The sequence below is a fragment of the Aythya ferina genome (genome assembly GCF_964211825.1).
Source record: "Aythya ferina genome assembly, chromosome: 8".
NCBI classification, from domain to species: Eukaryota; Metazoa; Chordata; class Aves; order Anseriformes; family Anatidae; genus Aythya; species Aythya ferina.
In genome coordinates, this window is record NC_140304.1 from 8,672,601 (window position 1) to 8,693,460 (window position 20,860).

At 39.7% G+C, this 20,860-nt stretch overlaps 2 protein-coding genes across 2 annotated transcripts in view; both read left to right on the forward strand.

The window, feature by feature from the left end:
* The window catches only part of LOC311440493 (complement factor H-like), a 52,313-nt gene that overhangs the window by 18,356 nt on the left and 13,097 nt on the right, over window positions 1-20,860 (forward strand). Inside the window, exons 12-19 of the mRNA XM_084527494.1 lie at window positions 402-578; window positions 1,689-1,868; window positions 3,083-3,256; window positions 4,423-4,605; window positions 6,541-6,717; window positions 8,110-8,292; window positions 9,632-9,804; window positions 20,246-20,537. Coding sequence (XP_084383620.1) covers window positions 402-578; window positions 1,689-1,868; window positions 3,083-3,256; window positions 4,423-4,605; window positions 6,541-6,717; window positions 8,110-8,292; window positions 9,632-9,804; window positions 20,246-20,537 — 1,539 coding nt within the window. The remainder of the gene's footprint in view (window positions 1-401; window positions 579-1,688; window positions 1,869-3,082; window positions 3,257-4,422; window positions 4,606-6,540; window positions 6,718-8,109; window positions 8,293-9,631; window positions 9,805-20,245; window positions 20,538-20,860) is intronic.
* On the forward strand, window positions 11,767-16,966 carry LOC311440805 (coagulation factor XIII B chain-like). Its single transcript, XM_084528158.1, has 5 exons — window positions 11,767-11,978; window positions 12,971-13,153; window positions 14,917-15,120; window positions 15,603-15,785; window positions 16,115-16,966. The coding sequence occupies exons 1-5, from the start codon at window positions 11,909-11,911 to the stop codon at window positions 16,330-16,332; spliced, it is 858 nt and encodes a 285-aa protein (XP_084384284.1). The 5' UTR covers window positions 11,767-11,908; the 3' UTR covers window positions 16,333-16,966.

Sequence of the window (20,860 nt, forward strand, 5' to 3'; positions counted from 1 at the left end):
ACTTTATATAACGATTTTATATGGACAAAAGAAGTAATGAAACAATTCCAGCATGAAAGAGACACCTACCATAGAATGTTTTGGACAGCCACTTGCTGATATTTTCACATAGCTATGAGCAAGCAAAACAAAATTTGATAATTCTTAGTGTTAGCCAATAGTGAGCATCATGACTGTAAATACCAAAAAAATATATATATAAATACCAGTTAGTAACACTGAGTTTTGACTTTTCACATTCTGGTTGTACCTGAGGAAGGGAGCTTAACACAGAAGCAGAAAATAATGTGCTCTTAAAATTGTTCTCAATCCTTTTGCTGTTTTCATTTGTCCTCCATCTTCTGGGTATCATAAGTATGTAGTTTAGCGGCATTTTACTGGAAAGGAATTTTGTCTTTCAGAAACATGCAAGAATACTGTGCTGGACAATGCTTCTTTCCTCTCGGCAAGGGGTACGTTTGGCTTACAGGCAAAAGTCACCTATACGTGTCATGATGGCTTTGTAACTCCAGAAGGAAAAGACAGAGGAGAGACATGGTGTCAAGAGAATGGCTGGACTCCAACTCCAAAGTGCATCAGTGAGTAGTACAACTTCAGAGCTCCCTGTTGCAACCACTAGTACAAACAAGATGCCCTATGTACTCTGATTTTCTTCATCTATATTGGTAGAGGTTTCTTACAGAGCAGAGGGAGAGTCAAACAGAGGACTGAGCCTCCAGAGATGAACTTTTCTGGGGCTCCAAGAATGAAAGACAGAAAGCAAAATTGAAGCGAGTATGCAGGGAAAATATCTTCTGTCTTCTAGGTGAGCTATTTTTTTTCGAACCTCAGTGTTATGAAGTAGATGATCACTGCCCTCTCCAGTGATTTTAGGTGATATATATATATATAGGTGCATATACCCAATCTTACTCCCAGTTTCTCCAATATTTTTGATAAGAGGGTGAGAACCTTTCACACTTGTGAAGGACAATTTATGAAGAAATGCCTGTGAGCCAAAGAATTATGTCAATAACTTTCTTTAAAAGTGACCAAATAAGAAAAGTGATTCATTATTTGGACAGATGTTATGACTGTGCATAAAAGATTAGGCTGTGCTTTCTACCCTGGGGCTAGAAAGCACATTTTTGAAAAAGACCAGAGTGTTCTTTTCTGAGAAATACTTCCATACTGTTGTTGCCTTTCTCCTGTTAGAAGTCCTTTCCTCTCCTGTACAGGGGTATAGGACACTAAAAGAGGAACTTAGATCTTCCAGTGTTGTAAGGCCAAGGTCTGTAATACTGACCAACATTAGCTAGCACTTTCTCCTGTCCTTTTGGTTCAGACTGAATTTACACAGATGTTTTTTTCTGATCAGCTCACAAAAGGCCACGGGGAACAGGAGTACAAACGGTGTGATATGACACTTATAATAAAAATAAATAGTGGAAGGAAAGGAATTGAATCCAATGAATTTGTGCCAGATTCTACTCCTCCTTCTTTCTAGAATGCAGAATGCAATAGATACTACGTGAATGTATTACATATAATATTCTAAATTCATATGCTGGCAATGCAGAATTTTTAATGTTTTAAATATCCTGAATTGTCCACTAACCTAGCACACACTAAAGTACCTACAGCAATGATGCTTCCAACAGGCAATGTTTCTGGATTGCAAAATGCTCTAACATTATTTTATTCTACAGGATCATGTAGAAAACCTGATGTTCACATTTTGGATGACCATGTAGATAAAAGCGTGTTCCTTCCTGGAGATACAATTGCATATTCATGCTCAGAGGGATTTCAAACTGCAGATAATATGGCAACTGGTACTACAAGTTGTGAAATAAATGGTGAATGGAAACCAGCACCCAGGTGTCTTGGTAAATATTTTTCTGCTTGCTGACCAGTGTAACTGTATGAACTTTGTGAAGCTTTATTCTTTCATTTGGTTTTGTTCTAATCAGTGCTAAGTGATGATAAGAGCATGACTGCCTCCTCTACCTGCTCTGGCCCAGAATCGCTCCTGCCTGGCTGCTGGAATCCAGGCCGGTGCCACAGGGATCTGGGACCTCTGCTAAGGCCAAGGGATGCAGCTGCCACTTTCTCCTTTGCAGGTTCAACCAGTAACAAAGCTGAGCACATATCCAAGACTCACAGACACAGGACACTGACACAGCCACATGAATTGCCACAGGCAAGGCTTGCGCTCAACAACACGTGCATACAGCACTCAGATAAAACATAAATATGGACAGCTACGTCCCCTTCCTCCTCTTCAGCTGGTAAAGATAGAGTTTCACTAGTCCAGGTGCACACACAGCACTTTCTAGGTTCACAGGCACATGCATTCATGGAGCCCTCAAGGCCTTTGCTTGCCTCACTCACACCAGTGTCCACCCCGTAGCTGTTTTTTGGGACATACTGTTCCCACTCCAGTGGCTGGAAGGTAAAGGCCCCCACAGGCTCCAGTAGCTGCACTGGACCAGCCCACCTACTTAACCCCACCTACTTAACTGGCACCATTTTTTTTTTTACTCACACACATACAGTAGTTCTCACCAGTAGCTAGCACCTAAACCTTGCTACACATAGGGGGATAGAGAGTGACATTACACAGTGAGAGAGTTAAGAACAGATTTAATAAAATGCAGATGATAGGACAGACTGCAGTGATCAGGTGCAGGGCTCAGCCAGGCAAACATACTGACTGGCACAATGTTACATGACTGGTCCCTTTTATCTCTTTTCTGCCTATCCCGATCTTTGTTCTCCTTGCGCTCACTTGCCCCTCCATGTCCCCTCATGGGTTTGTATGGTTGTGTCAATTCCCACACTGTTTCCCTTCCAGGTTCTCCCTGGTTTAGTCTTAGTTGCAAAGACTAGATTGATTATCTTGAAAGTGGTGCCTGTAGTTTTTTGATAGCTAACCAATTAGTGTGACTGGGAAGTTTGTTTCTTGTCATTGCCTCCATGTTGTTTTTTCAGGGCTGTGTGTCTGTGTATTTAGTTTTTGGTTTCCCCTGTTTCCATTAGTAGTATCTCATGTATTTTTTGTAGGTCTTACAGTATATGTTAAAATATTTTGTCTTTGTAGAAATAGAATGTGAAATACCAATAGTGCCCAATGGATATATTTCTCCCAGGGCGGATAAATATAGCAATGGAGATGTTGTGAATTTTTTCTGTAAAAAAAAATACAAAAGAGTGGGACCTGCCTCTGCTCAGTGCTATTACTTTGGATGGTCTCCATCACCACCAACATGTAAAGGTAAATCTTTTGTTGACTTTATTGTGGGAGGAAATGTATGAAAATGCCTGGGTCCTGAAGACTTTTGTGGTCACCTTGTCTCTAAAAGGGCAGGTACTGGTCTACATGTGGTATTATTCTGCTATTTCTCGTGAAAGAGTCTGAGCAGTTGGATTTTCAATGATGTTCACTTTTCTGTGCGTAAAAACATTGAACATGTCTAGAACATTTTTCTGGTCATCAGCCCAAATATTTTTCTTGTTGCCTTATTCTTTTATCTTCAGTTATGCCAACTGGAGTTCTGCAATAACTGAAAGTGAGCTGGTAAATGGCTTGCAAAAAATTTCACTGCAATGTATGAAAAAAATATTATTTATTCGAAAAGACATAAATAGGCTGCAATATGGCAGCCAGGAATTATTTATTTGAGCAATGCCCTCTCTTACTCTATCCTGTTTTTATATTTAAAAAAAAAAATGTTTTTGGAGATGATACATAGCTGAACTCCAGGCAAAAAAAAAAAAAAAACTCAGTGAAGGCTTTTTACTATGAAATTCCTCAGTTGCATCCTGTAGGATTAACAATGTCATGCAGAAGGGAAGACATATTCCCCTATTCTTCTTCTGAAGGAAGCTCAAGATGGCAAGAGCATCTCATATTTCTCACATTTCTTTCCTGCTTGATCAGTTATGTTGTTGTCTTTCTTTTTGCTCACTCTCTTTTGCATTTGAAAACAAGTATATTTTATGTTGTTAGCTCTTCAGCTCAAAAGCATGTTAAGCTCCCTTGGCAGGAGTTCATTCCTTTAGAGGTACATATTACTTTCTGGGTGATTTGCATAACATGCCATTGTTTCTTGTAGGTTTTTTTTTTTTTTTTTTGTGAAATGCATGTCCATGTAACACTTTTCTTCTCTTAAAAATGGTTTTGTTTCATCAACTGTTTCTTTTATCATGGCAGGAAATTGACAGCACATGGAAGTAAGAGAGTAGACTGAGCCAGGGTCATTCATCTCAGACTATGGGCTGCAGCCCAACATGAATCCAAATAGTCAAAGCCTGTTTAACCTGTTCTGTGGATTTTTCTTAACTTTAAACAAGAATCTCAGTTTATTTTGTGCTGCACTTAATATGTAAGTGTGCTGATAGTACTGAGTAAAGAGCATAAAATTAATCTCTTGATTTCAGAGAATCCCAGAGGCTGTGGACCTCCACCTGAGATTACCAATGGAAGTATTGCCGCTGGCTCTCTGCAACAGTATCAGCATGGGAGTAGAACAGAATATGAATGTGACACCATATTTAAATTGGTTGGATCAAAGGAAATAGAATGTGTTGATGGACAGTGGTCACCTCCTCCTTCTTGCATTGGTATCCTACATAATTCTATATATAAAAAGCTGTGGTGTTGCCATACAAAGATAACCAGAAGTAAAGTAAAAGAGCTAATGCCAACTGATCACTAGGAAAAAAAAAATGCTGTTACAGTAAAAGCAAGTAAAACTAAGTCTTCAGGTAGGTCAGGACATGTTCTGACAAAGTAAGCCGGATATGCCTCCATCCTGAGGCTTTGTAAACTCAGTACAAATGCCATGGCCTGTTTCCAGCAATGACAATACTGTATGTTGCAGGGGCTCAGGGCTGCAAATGTGATGACTGTATATGCATTGTGTTGCTGTCTTCCCTAGGCTAGAGTTAGATGCACCACATTTTTTTATAGTGCTGACATTGAAATGGTGAATGGTTCTACAGTCAGATGTTCAGCCTCGACACAAGCACCCACTCTCTGTGCATGTCATTAGATGGTGTACCTCAGACCACAGAGTATGGATGTCAATTGCAGGAGTGCAAAACTACCATTCACTTGTTAAGACAGTGTCTCAGAATTGAAGCGAGAATATGCAGATATAGAAAATAATTAGGAGTGTCCTTAAGGAAGAGAACCAATAAACATTGTGTTTTCATGGACTAGTTTACTTTGTCCTACAAATCATCTTCTGTATCAACTGCAGTGCTCATCTAAGTGCCATACAAATTCCCTTATTCTCCCCATAATATGTCTTAATATGCAGAAAAATCCACCCACTCAAGATACTTCTCTCTTCAAGCTCTGATCCTTGTGTAGTTTGTGTACAGAGAGATCAAATGGAAATATCTTCAACAGGTGGCTCTTCTGCTACAGCTGCCCCTCATTTTCACAGGGCTCTTGAGAACTTTCTTTTGCAAATATCTATCATCTTCCATGTTTTATTCAACTGTTCAGAAGATTCTAAAACTACTTTTTTTTTTTTTTTTTTTTTTTTTTTTTTTGCGCGCACGCGCGGGTGGGAAGGGCTCTAGGAACAGGCAGAAAGGGATATGCAATCATGTGGGTCTCCTTCTTTAGAAACCAGGCTAAAATCCATTAGCAACAAAATCTTCTGCACTGACAGAGGTCCCAAAAGACTTGTGATTCCCTTGGAAAGTCTGGTGGTCTGTTTGAATTCTTACACATCTTCCAAAAGCAACACTGATGTTTTAAAAATGTATAGCATGGAGAAGAATGATTGCTCACATCTTTTTGATATTTGTTCCACAGAGAACAGTTTCTGTGCACAAGTTGGAAAAAAAGAGTGGTTCAAGATTGAGCGCAAAGTTGTTCAAATCCAATTTCTGAGATTAACATGGGTCTTTCCTCTTCCCTGTTCAAAACCGGCTGTATGCCCCTACTCTGATACATCCCTTTTTCCTCCCTCAAAATAAATACCCTCGTACTGCACTCAACTGTGCAAACCATTAACCTTTACTTTCACTACCACAGCAACAGTGGCAGCCCACAGCAGAAACCACAGTTAGCACATAGAGATGACAGCCCTGCAGCTCTCTAAGTGATGTTACAGTGGGTTTCAGCTCTTGTAGTAACACTAATTGAGGGTGCACATTACAAATGTGTAGGTGGGTTACTGAATATAATTTTGATTGATCAGAATCAGGATCCAGATGAACTGGATTAATTGAAGGTTTTCTTACACTTTAGGATTCATGTATCTTTGAAAAACAGAATTTGGGGAATTAACCTTAGCTGAAACTACTTGGGGAGTATGCTGTGGAGTTATTGCAGTGATGGAAAAAGAAGGAAAAGGTCTGGAAAGGGATTTAGTAAACTGACTAAATTACATACAAACCTCAGCTCTATAGAAGGTATTGTTAGTTAATAGGAGTAGGTTTGACTTACCAAGTGCAAATGTAATTCTTTTCATTTAATCCTTTCAGATACTCAAATGTGATTCCTGTAAAATTGTGGTATATTTCTGCTCTTTTCCACAGAAGACAAAACACCATGTGGATCACCTTCCTCTATCCCGAATATTGTTCTTCACCAGCAAGACCAGCTCGAGTTTTCTCATGGTGATGAAATATTATATGGATGTGAAAACGGCGATGCTGGAAGTATGAGGACAAAATGTCTTAATGGGGAATGGAAGCCTTTACCTCTTTGTGATGGTAATCTGTTTCCATAATATTTCAGATATGAGTTTAACATTGTATTCAATATTTCAAGATCTTCAGGAATCAATAAGTAGCCAGAGATACTATAGTTTTATGCATCTTAACTAAGTGCTTTTTTATTTACTCCTCTTAAGTGTGAACATGTCGTTCATCCTGGAATGACTCTGAAGGTACAAATTAGTAAATACTCTGAGTCAGTCTGGGGAAAGAAATGGACAGTTTCACAGTGGGTAACATCAAATATGATGACACATCAATTATGGCACTGCACACCTTTGGTGTGCAATGACCTTATGACATGAGTATTTTTTACCTGTTTTCCAGTGTTCCTCACCAACAAAGACCCTTCAGAAGCCTTGGGACATACAAGCAATAAAGTCACATGCCTATTGTATTACTTACATGGAGATTTGTGTCTCTACATACTACTTTGATTTTTTAAAATCCTAATAGAAATTAGAAATAGTAGTAATAGCCATGATGTGCTGGTCTTATCTTATCCTTGCCATTTTTATGTAGATTATTCCTTTTCATTTCTGATCAGTAGTTTTCTTTTTTCTTTTTTCTATCCTTCCCATTTAGTTTCACAGTGCATAAACTGTTGAAAGTGGTCATTTTAAAAGATGTGAAATAAACCCTTTGCCTAAGTCACAAAAAAACAATGTATTGGACTCAGTAGGTTTAACAAAAAAAAAAAAAAAAGTTACAAGTATTGTATGAGAAGGTGTTTTGGCTGGAATAAATTTGACTGGAGTATATAGGCTTTTATTTATCTTTAGTGAAATACAGTTTATTATATTCAATTCTTAGTTTCCCTTTCTACAGAAGTGATTTTGTATTTCTCAGGGATTTGGATACGCTGTACCTGTATTTGCAGTTGAGGACTGAATCTGGAACAAAATACAATCCGCTTAGCTTTCGCATTAGCTTGTCTTCTCACACTCAGAATCACCAGTCAAGGACACAAAATGTGGTTATGACTTACATACACTTTCCCTGGAGACTGATACCTGGTATATATTTAGTGTGGAATACTACTACCTCCATGCTCCTGTTTCTGCAAGCAAAAGAAGGGTTCTATTCTTGTTTGTCGGTTTTGAGGAAGAAATGAATGCTTAGTTTTTCAGTTAATGGACTCAGCAGAAGGGATCCTGTTAAAATAAAATAATTTTGTTAGCAATACCAGTCTGTGCTTTAGACAGCAAGAACAAAATTTTGTTTCTGTAATCTAGGAATCTTAGGAGTTACTTCAAACTACTGTAAATGAAAAAACATCTTCACATGGACATGCATTAGGAAACCAATGACCTCTTCATCAGTGAATGCACATGTACATCTTATCTGAATCAAATCTGTTCTTTAGCTGTTTGTGTTGATTTTATTCAGCTCCATCTCATCGCTGCGTGACTCCAGTGGATGTTGAGGTTGTACAACCTAGCTATTTTTCCAAGCCAAAAAAGGAGACTGAGCCACATGGAGTTATACGGTATAAATGTACATCAGCTGACAACAATATTAAAGAGGCAACTTGTGTGTCTGGAAAATGGTCACCGGAGATTAATTGTACAGGTGTGGTTTTACTATGCATACAATTTCTTCTTTTTATATTGGAATGATAAATGCTCATTATTAAAGCTTATTAGTATCTGTGCCACTAGTCTGAAACAGAAATGCTAACACGCTTATATATGTGTGTGTAATCAACTATATGCTAAGGGATAGTCATGGGAACTAATGATGGGAATGATTTGAACAGTGAACTAGGTTCAGAGACACTATTTTAGTGAAGCAGACCTAATAATACCTACTATGACAATTGGAACAGTTGGCCCTGTCACTTCTGCTGTGAGAAAAGATGCAAAGATAAATTTAAGCTTTTTTTCTTCCAAAAGGGCTGTACCCTGGTAGAAATGGGAGTAGCACATAGCTCAAGTTCCAGCCAAAGTTACTTTATTTTCTTTAAAGTTCAAAGCTCTTCTTTTGCTATTTTTTATTCTATTTTTTTTTTCCCAGTCATTTCTTATCAAAACAACAGGAAAAAAGCTGAATTGGCCAGACTGCCCCAACCTAATGCACACCAAAGGTCAGATGCCTGCAGGATTGCCTTCAAGAGTCATAGGTAGAGCAGGATATTGCCTGTAAAAGAGTAAAAACAATCATGGTCTCATTGCCTGCTTTGATTGTGCGATATTGATGGGAAAGGATGTGTGGAAGTGGAAGAAGTGCATAGGGTGGCATTCTCTTTCAAAAACAGTTCCTACCTTCCCAGTGTTCTGAGACCATGAGAAGCAACAAACCAAGCTTCTGAGGTTTTCTCCTGCTCAGATCTACCTCTTTCCCTCCTTTTTCCTTTCCTATGACAGGAGCTGACCCTTATTCCTTGAGCAGCAAAATTCGTATTTATTTTTTTGTTTCCTTTCATGGTTCTCATTTAACTCTACTATTAGCTATGCCTGGGAAAAACAATAACAACAACAAAGCAAACAATCAGAAAAGCTGGCAAAACCAACCACACAAACTGTAAACAACCGAGAGAATTGGTCCAAAAGCTGGACCAGTTTTCCTGAAATACCTCACCATACAGAGAGAGTCAGGGAAAGTACACAAGCTTGTGCAGCTGTGTAAGGGAAAGAGGGGACTACCAGCTTACATTACTGAAGACAATTTTGATGTAGAAAAATATATTGATGGTGTTTTTTTCTGACCATGTGTTCTGTGAATACATGTTGAAAACATGAGCATCTAAAGGCAGCTCTGGTGTTTCATTATTATGATACTAGTTGAAGCTTCAGGTAGCTACTGAAGACTTATCTAATGCCAGTGTTTTCTTGGTTGTTAGTATTGTAATCTGTGGTGAACTGTTACGCTTTATCTTATGTTCTGTTATGATGTGCATATGTGTCCTTAGGTGAAAGCACTTGCCCACCTCCGCCTCAGCTGCACGGTGCTAAACAGATACCAGCTGAAAGAAATTACAAGAATGGGAGTAAAATAATTTTTTTGTGTCTTGAGAGTTTCCAGCTCATTGGTGGGAATGAAATAACATGTATAAATGGGAGATGGCAGTCACCACCACGCTGTGTCGGTCAGTAGTGGATTTTTTTTTTCTATTTGTTTTATTATGAACTTCTGTGTTATGTACTTGCACTCATAATTAGCAGAAGGATGATGTTATTCTTGTTAAGACTGCCCCAAACAGGTAATTGTGCAGAAAAGCAATAGAATGTAAGTTGCTAAAGAAGGTGCAGTTCACCAATTGTCATGTAATAAGTTTGTGGGGTGTTTTGGTTGGTTGGTTGTTTTTTTTTATTTAGACAAACTCATCTGAGATGGAGCATAAAACCTTCAGGCAGCTCCTCAGGAGCCGTATGTTTATTTATGTTGCTTGGATGTAGTTTTAGCAGTCTTTGTTTGTTTGTTTTTGTTTTGTTTGTTTGTTTGTTTGTTTTCTGTCTTTATTCTTACTTGATTTTCCTCCTTTCCTTTTTGTGACTTCTTCCTGTAATACAAATGTGAATGATATGGCATAACTTTGGCCATCTGTTCTAAGGAATCATAGAACCACAGAATGGTTTGGATTGGAATGCACCTTAAAGATCACCCAGTTCCAACCCCCTGCCATGGGAGGGACACCTCCCACCAGACCAAGTTGCCGAAAAGCCTCATCTAGCCTGGCCATAGGCACTGCCAGGAATGGAGCATCCACAGCTTCTCTGGGATGTTCCTGTGCCTCACCACCCTTTGAGTGAGGAATTTCTTCCTAGTATCTAATCTAAATCTACCCTGCTTTAGTTTAAATCCATTACCCCCTGTCCTATCTCTACACTCCCTGACAAAGAGTCCCTCCCCAGCTTTCCTGTAGGTCCCCTTTAGGTACTGGAAGGCCACTGTAAAGTCTTCCCAGAGCCTTCTCTTCTCCAGGCTGAACCACCCTAACCCCAACAGCTTGACTCCATAGGAGAGGTGCTCCAGCCCTCTGGTCATCCCCATGGCATTCCTCTGGACTCATTTGAATATGTCCATGCTCTTCTTGTACTGGGTGCCCCAGGTGGAGTCTCACAAGAGCAGAGTAGAGGGGGAGAATCACCTCCCTCGACCTGCTGGCCATGCTTCTTTAGATGCAGCCCAGCATACAGTTGGTTTTCTCAGCTGCAAGAACACACTGCTGGCTCATACTGAGTTCTTCATCAACCAACACTTCCAAGTTCTTCTCCTGAAGGTTCTTCTCAATACATTCTATGCTCAGCCTGTATTTGTGCTTGGAATGCTGAGGAATCCACAAGCTGACTGTTCAAACATTGCTGATGCAGATGATATCTTGTAAGCAGAAGTTCATTAAGAAGTAGAAGAAAGTGTTTTCAGAAATGGGTAGGAGATAGATGAGCGCAGGACAAACGAGGTGCAAGCTGGTGACTGATATGCACAACATGCCAAGCAAGCCTGTATTTTTAAGCTACAAAATTCTAATGCCCTGTGGTTTCTTTCCTCTTTTGTTGCTTGGGAGACTCTGTTTCCACTGATATGGCAGAGATAGAGAAGAATAATGAAAAAAGTGCTTGAGCTGTTCATAAAATAAACTAAGCTTCAGTATTGCTACAGCAAGAGATCCAGATACACTGGCTTAATCTTTCAGCGATAGAAAATATTTAAACCAGCGAGCCGAGGTCTTCTCTCATAACCCCCATCTTCAGTCAGAGTACAAGCCTACCTATCAATAGGACCTGAAAGATCAACAAAAGGTTGGTCTTTATCCAGTTGCCCTGAGTGGAGTGGCGGTCAGTGCAGGGGACAAGTGGAGTCCCGCCCAGAGTTACTCCAATAACAAGAAGGGAGGGTGAGCTTTAGGGGCCTTCACTTAACCCTCTACCAGTTTGTGTCTGTTGTGGGGCTGCTCCTGTTCCAAGGGGCCGGGGGAATCAAACTGAAGCAATGGGAATTCTAGGCAACTTTGCTGTCCACTGCTCTCAAGAAACATGGCTATGTGCCAGCCTTGGTGTTCATTCCTTTTCTACTTTTTCCTCTTTACAATGCAGGGACTTTTGGATAAATGGAAAGGGCATGAAGGAACCCAGCTGGAGAAATGGAAGATCCTTTGATCAAACCAGTGATTTGAGGTCAATTTTCCCTGGAGTTTGCTGTTTCATTGTGCTGTGTTTGCAGCTTAGCCAATGTTCTGTGTTGGAATATGCCTTTTTTTTTTTTTTTCCCTTTAAATTGTCGGATGATTGTTTTGATATGTAACCATTTTTGTAAAGGTATTTACATTTATCCATTCAAATGACTGTACTTCCTTCTTACTTTTGTTCTGTATTGATCTCACTGTTATATTACTAACATTTGCATCCTGAAGTAGGCTGGCTTTGGTGGTATACTGAGACATCAATTAAAGTGTGCAGTTAGTTTGCTGATCAGCAAGTAGTGTGTGTGGGGTCTTGTGTGCTCCTAGCTTCTTCTCCATGTGCTTGCCTGGGAGTTTAGCCTGGGGTCATGGCAGAGATGAGTGTCCTCACAGCCTCATCATGATGTGAAGGTGAGTGCTCTCCTTTAAACAACTCAGGGAAGTCTGCGGATCATAGACCCCAATTCTTATGCATGACTTGAGCCTCTGTGATATTTGGAGGGGGGAGTTATCAAGTGTGGACATAGGTGAGGAGTGTAGAGGGATTAGAAATATATAAACTTATATACACTTTTTTTTTTTTGTATTTTTTTTGACCAAAGTCTATTGCATATGCTTCATATAGCAGCAGCTGAGTGAATGATCTTTGTTTTCTGTGATTGTAAACAACACTTATAAGTCTGTCCCGTATATGTAATTTTATTTCATGTGTTAGTGTTTACCTTCAGTCATTTTGTACCTCTTCTGTTGATAATCTCTGAACATGCAGATTCAAGAGTATTTAGATCCTTTGTTTAGTAACTCACTGAGGTTTATTCTGAACTCCATATGGGTTTAACATTTCAAGGAACAAATAAAGACAATCTCAGCACAGAAAAGCAACCAATCTGTAACCCAGCAGGAGTCAAGTGTGGACATAAGTGAGGAGTGTAGAAGGAACAGAAATAGTCTGAACATCAGTAAAATAAATCTAGAGCATCTGAAACTGAAACTTCTAAAAAGAAGTTCACTTATGTACACATTTTTGGTATGAAAATTTTGGACCAAAGTCAGTTGGAATGCTGATGCTTTCAATAGTATTAATATTATTTTAAAGATCTAATTGCATCTCTCCCTCCCTTGTATTAGAAATGCAGCAGAGCTGTACCTCTGCACCGTTGATTAAAAACGGTGTTCTTCTTAGCCCCCTATTGCTTAGCTATAAAAATGGTTCTTCAGTAGAATATGGTTGCCAGCTTTACCATTTTTTGATTGGACCTAGCACTGTTTACTGCAAAGAAGGAAACTGGACAGAACAACCGACTTGCTTAGGTGAGGTTTGTGAGCGAAAAAAAAACAAAACAAAACAAAGTGACATGTAATGTAGAAAGGAAAATCTGGAAAGGACCTCTACATAATCTTTTATTGACTGCCACTTCTCTTTCATTAGAGCTAACAGATTTCAGAAACACGAGGCTGAACCATTATCAACTATACCTAGCCCACTGCTGCTAAGTGTCTTCTGGCCTGTTCTTAGTTCCTCTGTTTTCCTTAGTGGAGAGTTCTAGAACTCAGCTGGCCTCATTATTTTGGAACGTTTTCTAATTTCTTTATCTTCCACGTCCTCCATTCAGTGGATTTCTTCCTGTCTATCGAAAGATGTTTAGAAGAAATGACTGCAGTCATTTAGGCAATGCCTAAATATTTTTTTTTTTTTTTTTTTTTTTTTGGATTAGCAAGGAACGTGACTCTGACTCTCATTTTTAAACTTTCAGCCTTTGTGTTTGTTGTGTCCTTGTATCCACCTCTTAATTCCGGACTTCCTAATTGTTCCATGTTGCTCCCATGTATGCTGCTCAAAACAACCTATAGAACTCCCACTAGGAGTTAACAAATGTAGGCAGGAATAATACTTCTGATGACTTACAAGAGTTCTTAGTTTATCCTTCCTTCTTTCCTTCCTCTAATGAAATGATTTCTACACCACGCTTCGACTCGGCCAGCATCCGTTGCGGAATGTATTCACTTTAAGTTTTTAATCTCCTGTGAAAATGCAAATAAATAACTGATTCAGTTTAAATTATTTACTTCTAAGTGAGTAAAACATACCTACTCAGGATTGAAAGGCCCCGGTCTGCGTTCTTGCATCTTAATAATGAGATTATCAAATTCTGTGAAATAATGAAAACTCCTCAGGTATGAATACTGTGTATGTTCTAAGCATCCCGTTAACTGCATTATCCTATTCATGTCTTCTGAGATTTGTCCCCACCCAATCACCTGTGAAATAGCCTGCACTGTAGGCAGTTTGGGGAAATATCCATGCCAATATTTTGTTAAAGTGCTGTTGTTAGAATGTGCAATAGGTAATCTCTCCTTGCCTTTCCTTCAGAAAATCATTAATCAGGGCCTCTGTCAAGCACTGATTTTCTTGAGACTTGCAGGAATTTGTTTTTTCAACTGCCCCTTTGTCAGGCTTTATTGAAGTGGAGCAGTGGATTCAAAAGTTAGAGGTTAATTGTTGGACAGAAAGCTAGGTTAACCAATTTGATCCTAGCACTAAGAAGTCTGTCAGAAAGCAACCAAAATGATACTGACCTTGAAGAACCTGAAAAAGCCTAAAGAAAACCACAAACTTCAGGAAGAAAAAAAAAAAAAAAAAAAGAAGGAAGATGGGGGGAAAAAAAAAGCAAACGAATTGTCAAAACACTTAGGTTAATAGCTTAAATTTCTTATGTACGAGCTCCTACTGTCCCAGAAAGGCTTACCAAGCATGACAGTTTGCTTTGGATGGAATAATATTCCATAATTGTTTACCGTAACTTGAAAAGTTTATGAAATATGTTCTCTTATAACTCAGTGGTTTACCCTGGCTGCTGTATGTTTGCAAATATTTGTAGAAACTCAACTCCTGCAAAAGGCAGTTAAAAAATCACTTCATAGAATCATAGAATATCCAGGTTGGAAAGGACCCACAAGGATCATCAAGTCCAACACCTGGGTTGCTAAAGGATCACCCAGAAAAATCAGATCATCTATCTGGGAGCATTGTCCAAAGTTGATTGCTTTTATTGAACTATGCTTTTATTTCCTAGATCCATGCGTTCTTAATGCAACTGCTCTAAACAATAACAACCTAGAGTTAAAATGGAGACAGGAAGAATTAATGTTCCTACATGGTGACCTCATAGAGTTTGAATGTAAAGAGGGATATGATTTTCCCCAGACTACCCTTCCATCTCCTGGGAGGACGCAGTGTAACCATGGGAGACTGAAATACCCAAAATGTGTCGTTAAAGGTAAAGCAATATTTTGTTGCTTGTCCTTTTGAATTCATCAGTGTCGAGCCTATTTGGAAACATTTGCTCCAGCGGTGGAGGCCTGGAATTTATTGTCAATAAAAATAAATGTTTAGTGTCGGACGATACAGGTGCACACACATATCCCTAAGCAATACAGGTACAGTGATAAATATATGTGAGCATAGCAAAAACAATACAACTTCCTTGGATGGGAAGGCTGTAGAAGGGAGCAAGGAGCTGTTCTCCAAGCATGGGGAACTCAAAGCTCTGTAGAAAGACACCTGTAAACAATGAAATGCACGCAAGGGTTTTCTTGTGTTTAGAAGTAGATGGGAGGTTGCGTTCGGGTTTGAGACATAATGCAGTAGTAATGAGCAGACACTGAGAGCTGATAGTTACCTAGTGTTGTCAGTTTAAAGCTGGTGCTTTTTTAGTTTCTCATGTTGAACGTTTCACAAAGATTTTTGACGTTATTGCAGCTCCGATGGAAAAATGTGACTCTCCACCTCCTATTGCAAATGGAGCTCTTAAACTCCCACCCCTGGCCCAGTATGAGAGTGGTTCTTCAGTTCAGTATAGTTGCTATGACTATCATTTCTTGCAAGGATCTGAGAGAATCTACTGTTCTGCAGGCCAGTGGACCTCACCACCAGTTTGTATAGGTAGGCATGAGAAGATACATAAGCTTTTATTTCTCCTACTCAGATGCTTTGCATTTGTAACTTGGGTGTTGTCAGCTGGAACATTAAGATCTTAACCTCATCTCTTTTTCATTTTGAGATGACAGCTTTAACAGATGCAAGAGGAAGAGTTTTTGGCTTTTCTATTACATAAGTCTGACGTGCCTGCAGAGTCCAAAAGTACAGTGATGTCACATATAGTATATTAAGAGAATGGGGAATAATAGCCTGCATTCTCCGTGTCCATTGCAGTCACAATGACATGATTTCAAAAATAATTTATTGACACTGAATATGTCTCTATTCTTTAGAGCCATGCACTTTGTCAAAAAACGAAATGGAGAAAAATAATGTTCTGCTGGAAGGGTTTTATGAGAACCGAGTTTACTTCTACCATGGGGACTATGTTGGATTTTACTGCAAACGGAACCATTTTGGAGAAGAATCTGGTACAACTTTATTTCAAGTGCAGTGTAAGAGAGGCCAGCTAGCGTATCCAAGATGTGTCGAAAGAGGAAAAAAAGTGTGAACTTCAGGAAATTTCATAGGAAATGTATGTTGTTTATCTGGTATTAAAAGTTGCATGAATACTGCTTCATATTTCAAGATGACTGCAGTCAACTTTCAGAAATGGGTGTTCAGTGGCATAGTTGGCTGTGAGCCAACTATGGGAGGGAAGCGGGGAAGTGGTATGTGGCACGAGGACTGGGAAAGCACCAGAACAATGCAATGTTGACACACTATGTGTGGAAATTTTAGGAAGTAGTAGTTCTTTGAGGCTTATAATGCTAAACTTGAGAATGCATAACAATCTGGAGAACCTGAGTGAGGGACAAGAAAAGGAGAAAGCATTTTAAGAGAATGTCTGTAAAGGATGAAAATATTTAAAATATAGAAATATGTGAGTTCCACTCAGTAGTTAATTATTAATCTTAAATGAAAAGTGAAGCAAACAGTTGTATTTGCTATTTGAGAACATTCCAGCTATTCAAATGATCTGCTGTAACTACTTTGTAGGATTGCTTTGACACGTGCACGTTTGTACTCCTGGGACTCTGGCCTGTGAGAATGTAGCATGGCTGAAGATCCAATGAAAATTCAGGAATACAGAACATGCTTGCCTCACGTCAATTTTGTAAAATAAACACAAAAATGCACAGTGATCTCCTGTCACTCTGTGTCTGAGAAGAGTCTGTTTCTCTTTCTCTGTACTCTCCCAACAGGAAGCCAAAACCAGAAGGAAGGTCTCCTCCCAGCTTTGTTATCTTAATCATTCAGCAAAGAAACAGGGGGGTTGTTTTTTTTGTGAAAGGCACGATAAGAATAACTATTTTGTGTTTCTGTTAGTGCCTTTCCTCACTTAGCAGAGCCTTCTAATAGCATCAGAATCGCCATGTATCTCAGTTCTGTTGTTTCATGGCAAAGGTGCTAGTTCGGGAGCAGGCAGATGACACGATGATGTTTCTTCAGTGAGTTTGGCACATGCAAATGTTTTCAAGATTGGTCTTGTATTTGTTAACTTTTCTGCTTGCATAACGACCTTGTGTTTATGCAAGATTTCTGCCAACTTCAGCAAAAAGCCATTCGGATGTATTTATACACTGTCATTTCTGTATTCCAGTTAAGTTCTTGCCTCCTCCTTTGAGGAACTCTGAATGAAGCAAGTGAATATTTGGGAAATATCAGAAGACCTTTCTCCTTAAAGAGCAGACCTAGTAGGAAAGGAGTGAAAAAGATTCAAGTCTGTCTCTGGAATATTTCTTGAGAGTAACATTTGAAGCGATTTCCCACGTTTGAAGAGATGGTGATTTGCTTTCTGAAGTCATGATACAGAATTGCTGGATTTTAGAAGTCGGTCACTTCTGCATGTGCTGTGGAACAGAAAGGTCACAGTAGAAAATACTATCCTCCTGTTCTGTCCAAGCCATGGAAATTACTGTCCAGTAATCATCCAAGGCCCATGAGAACTAAGACCTCGCTCCACCGCTCCTGCGTCAAAGCGACACCTTGGCCCCATGAGAACAGCCACTCCAACCCATTGTCAGGTGCTGGATTCTGGCTGCTCCTGCACGTAGTGGGCTCAGGCTCCTCTGTGGTGTTGGACATCTGTACATGGAGTTCCTCTTCCTCTGTCCTATTGTTTCCACTGTAGGCTGTCAGCATAAGCTGCTAGAGACCTTTCTAATCATGTAGACTCTAATCATTGGTTTTATCTGTATGTGTGTCCAGTTAAAGATTGTCACCAGAATCTCTACAACCCTCTGGTCTCCCCACCCCAGTGTACTACAGAAATTGTGACATGGGTTGCTGGCAAAAGTCAAAGAGCAAATTTGTCCACTGCAGCCTTGCTACCCTGCTCGTAGCAGGTTCATCTTTTCAGAGCTGGGTAAATACAGCCATGTTCTCTCTTTCCTGAGCCATACCTTCAGGCAGTCTTCAGCCCATGTCATCAGTGCAGCAGGCTGATCTTGCTGAGCATCCTCCTGTAGCGAGTCAAAGTAAAGGGATCAAACACATCCTCTGCTAGGAACAGTCGTCTTCTGCTTGGGTGTGGAGATCAGATCTGTTAAAATCTGCCTATATTTTCTCAGGCAATAGTAAGAAAGCATGATCCTGCATAGGCAGAACGCTTGTGCTTTTCTTGCTTTGTACAAAAATAAACCTATCTACATGCCTTATAATGAAAATGATGCAAGCTTATTAGAGCTGACTGGAAATGGCTGCTGGATCAACAGTTGCTGTTTTAGGAAGGTAATTCAGTGTGTTCCAGGAACCGAGTTACAAATGACAGCTGAAGTTAATGATCTATTCACTGGCAGGAATGGTGGCAGATAATAGAGCACAGACAGGAGTGGCCTGTTCTCCTGGGTGACCATGGTGCCAGTTGAAAGCGGACCGCAGGAGCAGGGCCTCTTGGTGCAATACTAAACACAAAAGCTCCTGAGTGGAGAGCCTGATCTTTGTGAAGCCTGGGAGGATAAGAAAGTGAGGAAGTGAGACAGAGATGGCCCACAGTGGTATCTGAAAAGCTTTGTTGTATGCTGTTTGTGGGGTTCTTTGCTTCATATGGCCTTTGAGAAGGGCAGCTGGGATGGGGCTTTGAGCATCCTGGTCTGCTGGGAGGTGTCCCTGCCCATGGCAGGGGGTTGTAACTGGATGATCTTTAAGGTCGCTTCCAACCCAAAGCATTCTGTGGTATGGCAAAACTCCAGGACTCCATAAACAGCAATGCTTAGGGTCGTCTTGGGCTAGTAATTCAAGTATTAGACTAGTATTAACGTAGTACGTGTTAGTGTATTCGTTAGGCTGTTAAGGTTTCAATAAGGCTGTTGATAAATTCTTGGCTCCACATAGATGGTAGTTTCTGCCCATAAGAAAATTTTACGTGATGACACTGGAAAAATGAGATGTGTGCTATATTGTGCTTTATAAACACACTGAGTCTTTGCTGATGGGTTTCATGTGTGCTGTGTCAAGTTCAGTCTGAAAGGTTTTGTGAGAAATTACTGAAGAATTTTTGCAACAATCGCTTGTTTAATATCTGTGTGAAATGACTACTGTGTCGCAAGAAAATTAGGGGAGGAGTTTTCAAGGGCAACCCTCGGAAAGGTGGGAGTTGAATACAAGTATATGCAATTTGGAGTAGAGGAAACAGCAACTCTTTTGCAGAGGACATCTTTAATTTCTAAAGTGTGGAAATGACACTGCTGCGCCTCACGACAGGGTTTCTGCTGTGGATGTGTTGTGCTACACATAAAGGTAAGTCTTTAAATGGAAATTCTTGCTTTAAGTGATGTGTAGTGACCAGTGACAATCAAGAATAAGGAACTGAAAAATAAATTATTTGTCACTTTTAATGGAACCTGTTTCAGAAGTTCTAAATGAGAATTATATTTTAGAATGTCATATTTGAGAATATTATTTTGTCTGAGTTCTCTTCTTTGCTTTGTGCCTGAACTTAATGGCTCACATAGCGAACCTGACTTATAACTAGACATAACCCCCTCAATATACATACATATAAAATCCTTGGTATTTCAGTTGAGCTGCTGTTATTGCTGTTATTCAGTTCAATGCAGAATTCTGATTGGATTTTAAAATATTGCACAAATCTTAGGGTATTTTGTTATTCCAGTAAGTTCTATGACGAATGTAGCCTGAAGAAAGTCTTCACTGAAGACTTCTTTACTAAAATGACCAGTTTTAAACTCTATAATTGATCCATTATATAGTCTTCAGAATATCAAAACTCTTCTCCCTCTACACAGGCACATCTTAGAAGTGCTTTAGGAGATTTATTAGCACAGTCTATTCCCAAATGCAGGGATGCAGGTTATCTGAATATTATTCAACTCCTGTGTAGCACCATTCTTTGGAGATCTGATTACTCTGCAGTATCTATCAGATGAGAAGAATTTTTTTTTATATTTTCTGGTGAACAGCATGCAAACACCGACTTGTCATTCATTTTGAAGAAATTGGTGGTAGGAATAAATCAGGATATAAACAGCAACGTGCAGCCAAATAACAGAAACCTGTGCACAGCTTCTGCAGGAGCAGCATGTGAAGACCCACCTCTCATTGAGTTTGGCAAAATTGTTAGTGGCGTTAAATCCGAATATGAGGAAAATGACAGAGTGCAATACACATGCGACCCTGGATATGCTTTATCAGGATCAGAATGGGTAACATGCCATGGAAAAGTCTGGATGCCTGGACCACCTCAGTGTTTGGGTAAGGGTAATTTTTTTTGCTGTTTGACTTGGCAACGGTGGACATTTCTCATTCTCTTGCACCATGTACCATTACGAAACAGCAACTGGGAGCCAAAATGTGCTACCCCAAAGACTGTTCTGTTGCCATTCATGTTCACGCCTCATTGCTTTCTCTATGCAGAACTGTAGTAGCTGTGACCCATGCAAGCAGAAATCACAAGGGTGATGACAGTAAAGAGTTTATGTATAACATAGGCACCCTACAGGGAAAGTCCTTTTCCATATCCGTTGAGAACAGTGGATAAGTTGGAAGGTTAGAGCAAAAATCGAAGTCTGTAACTG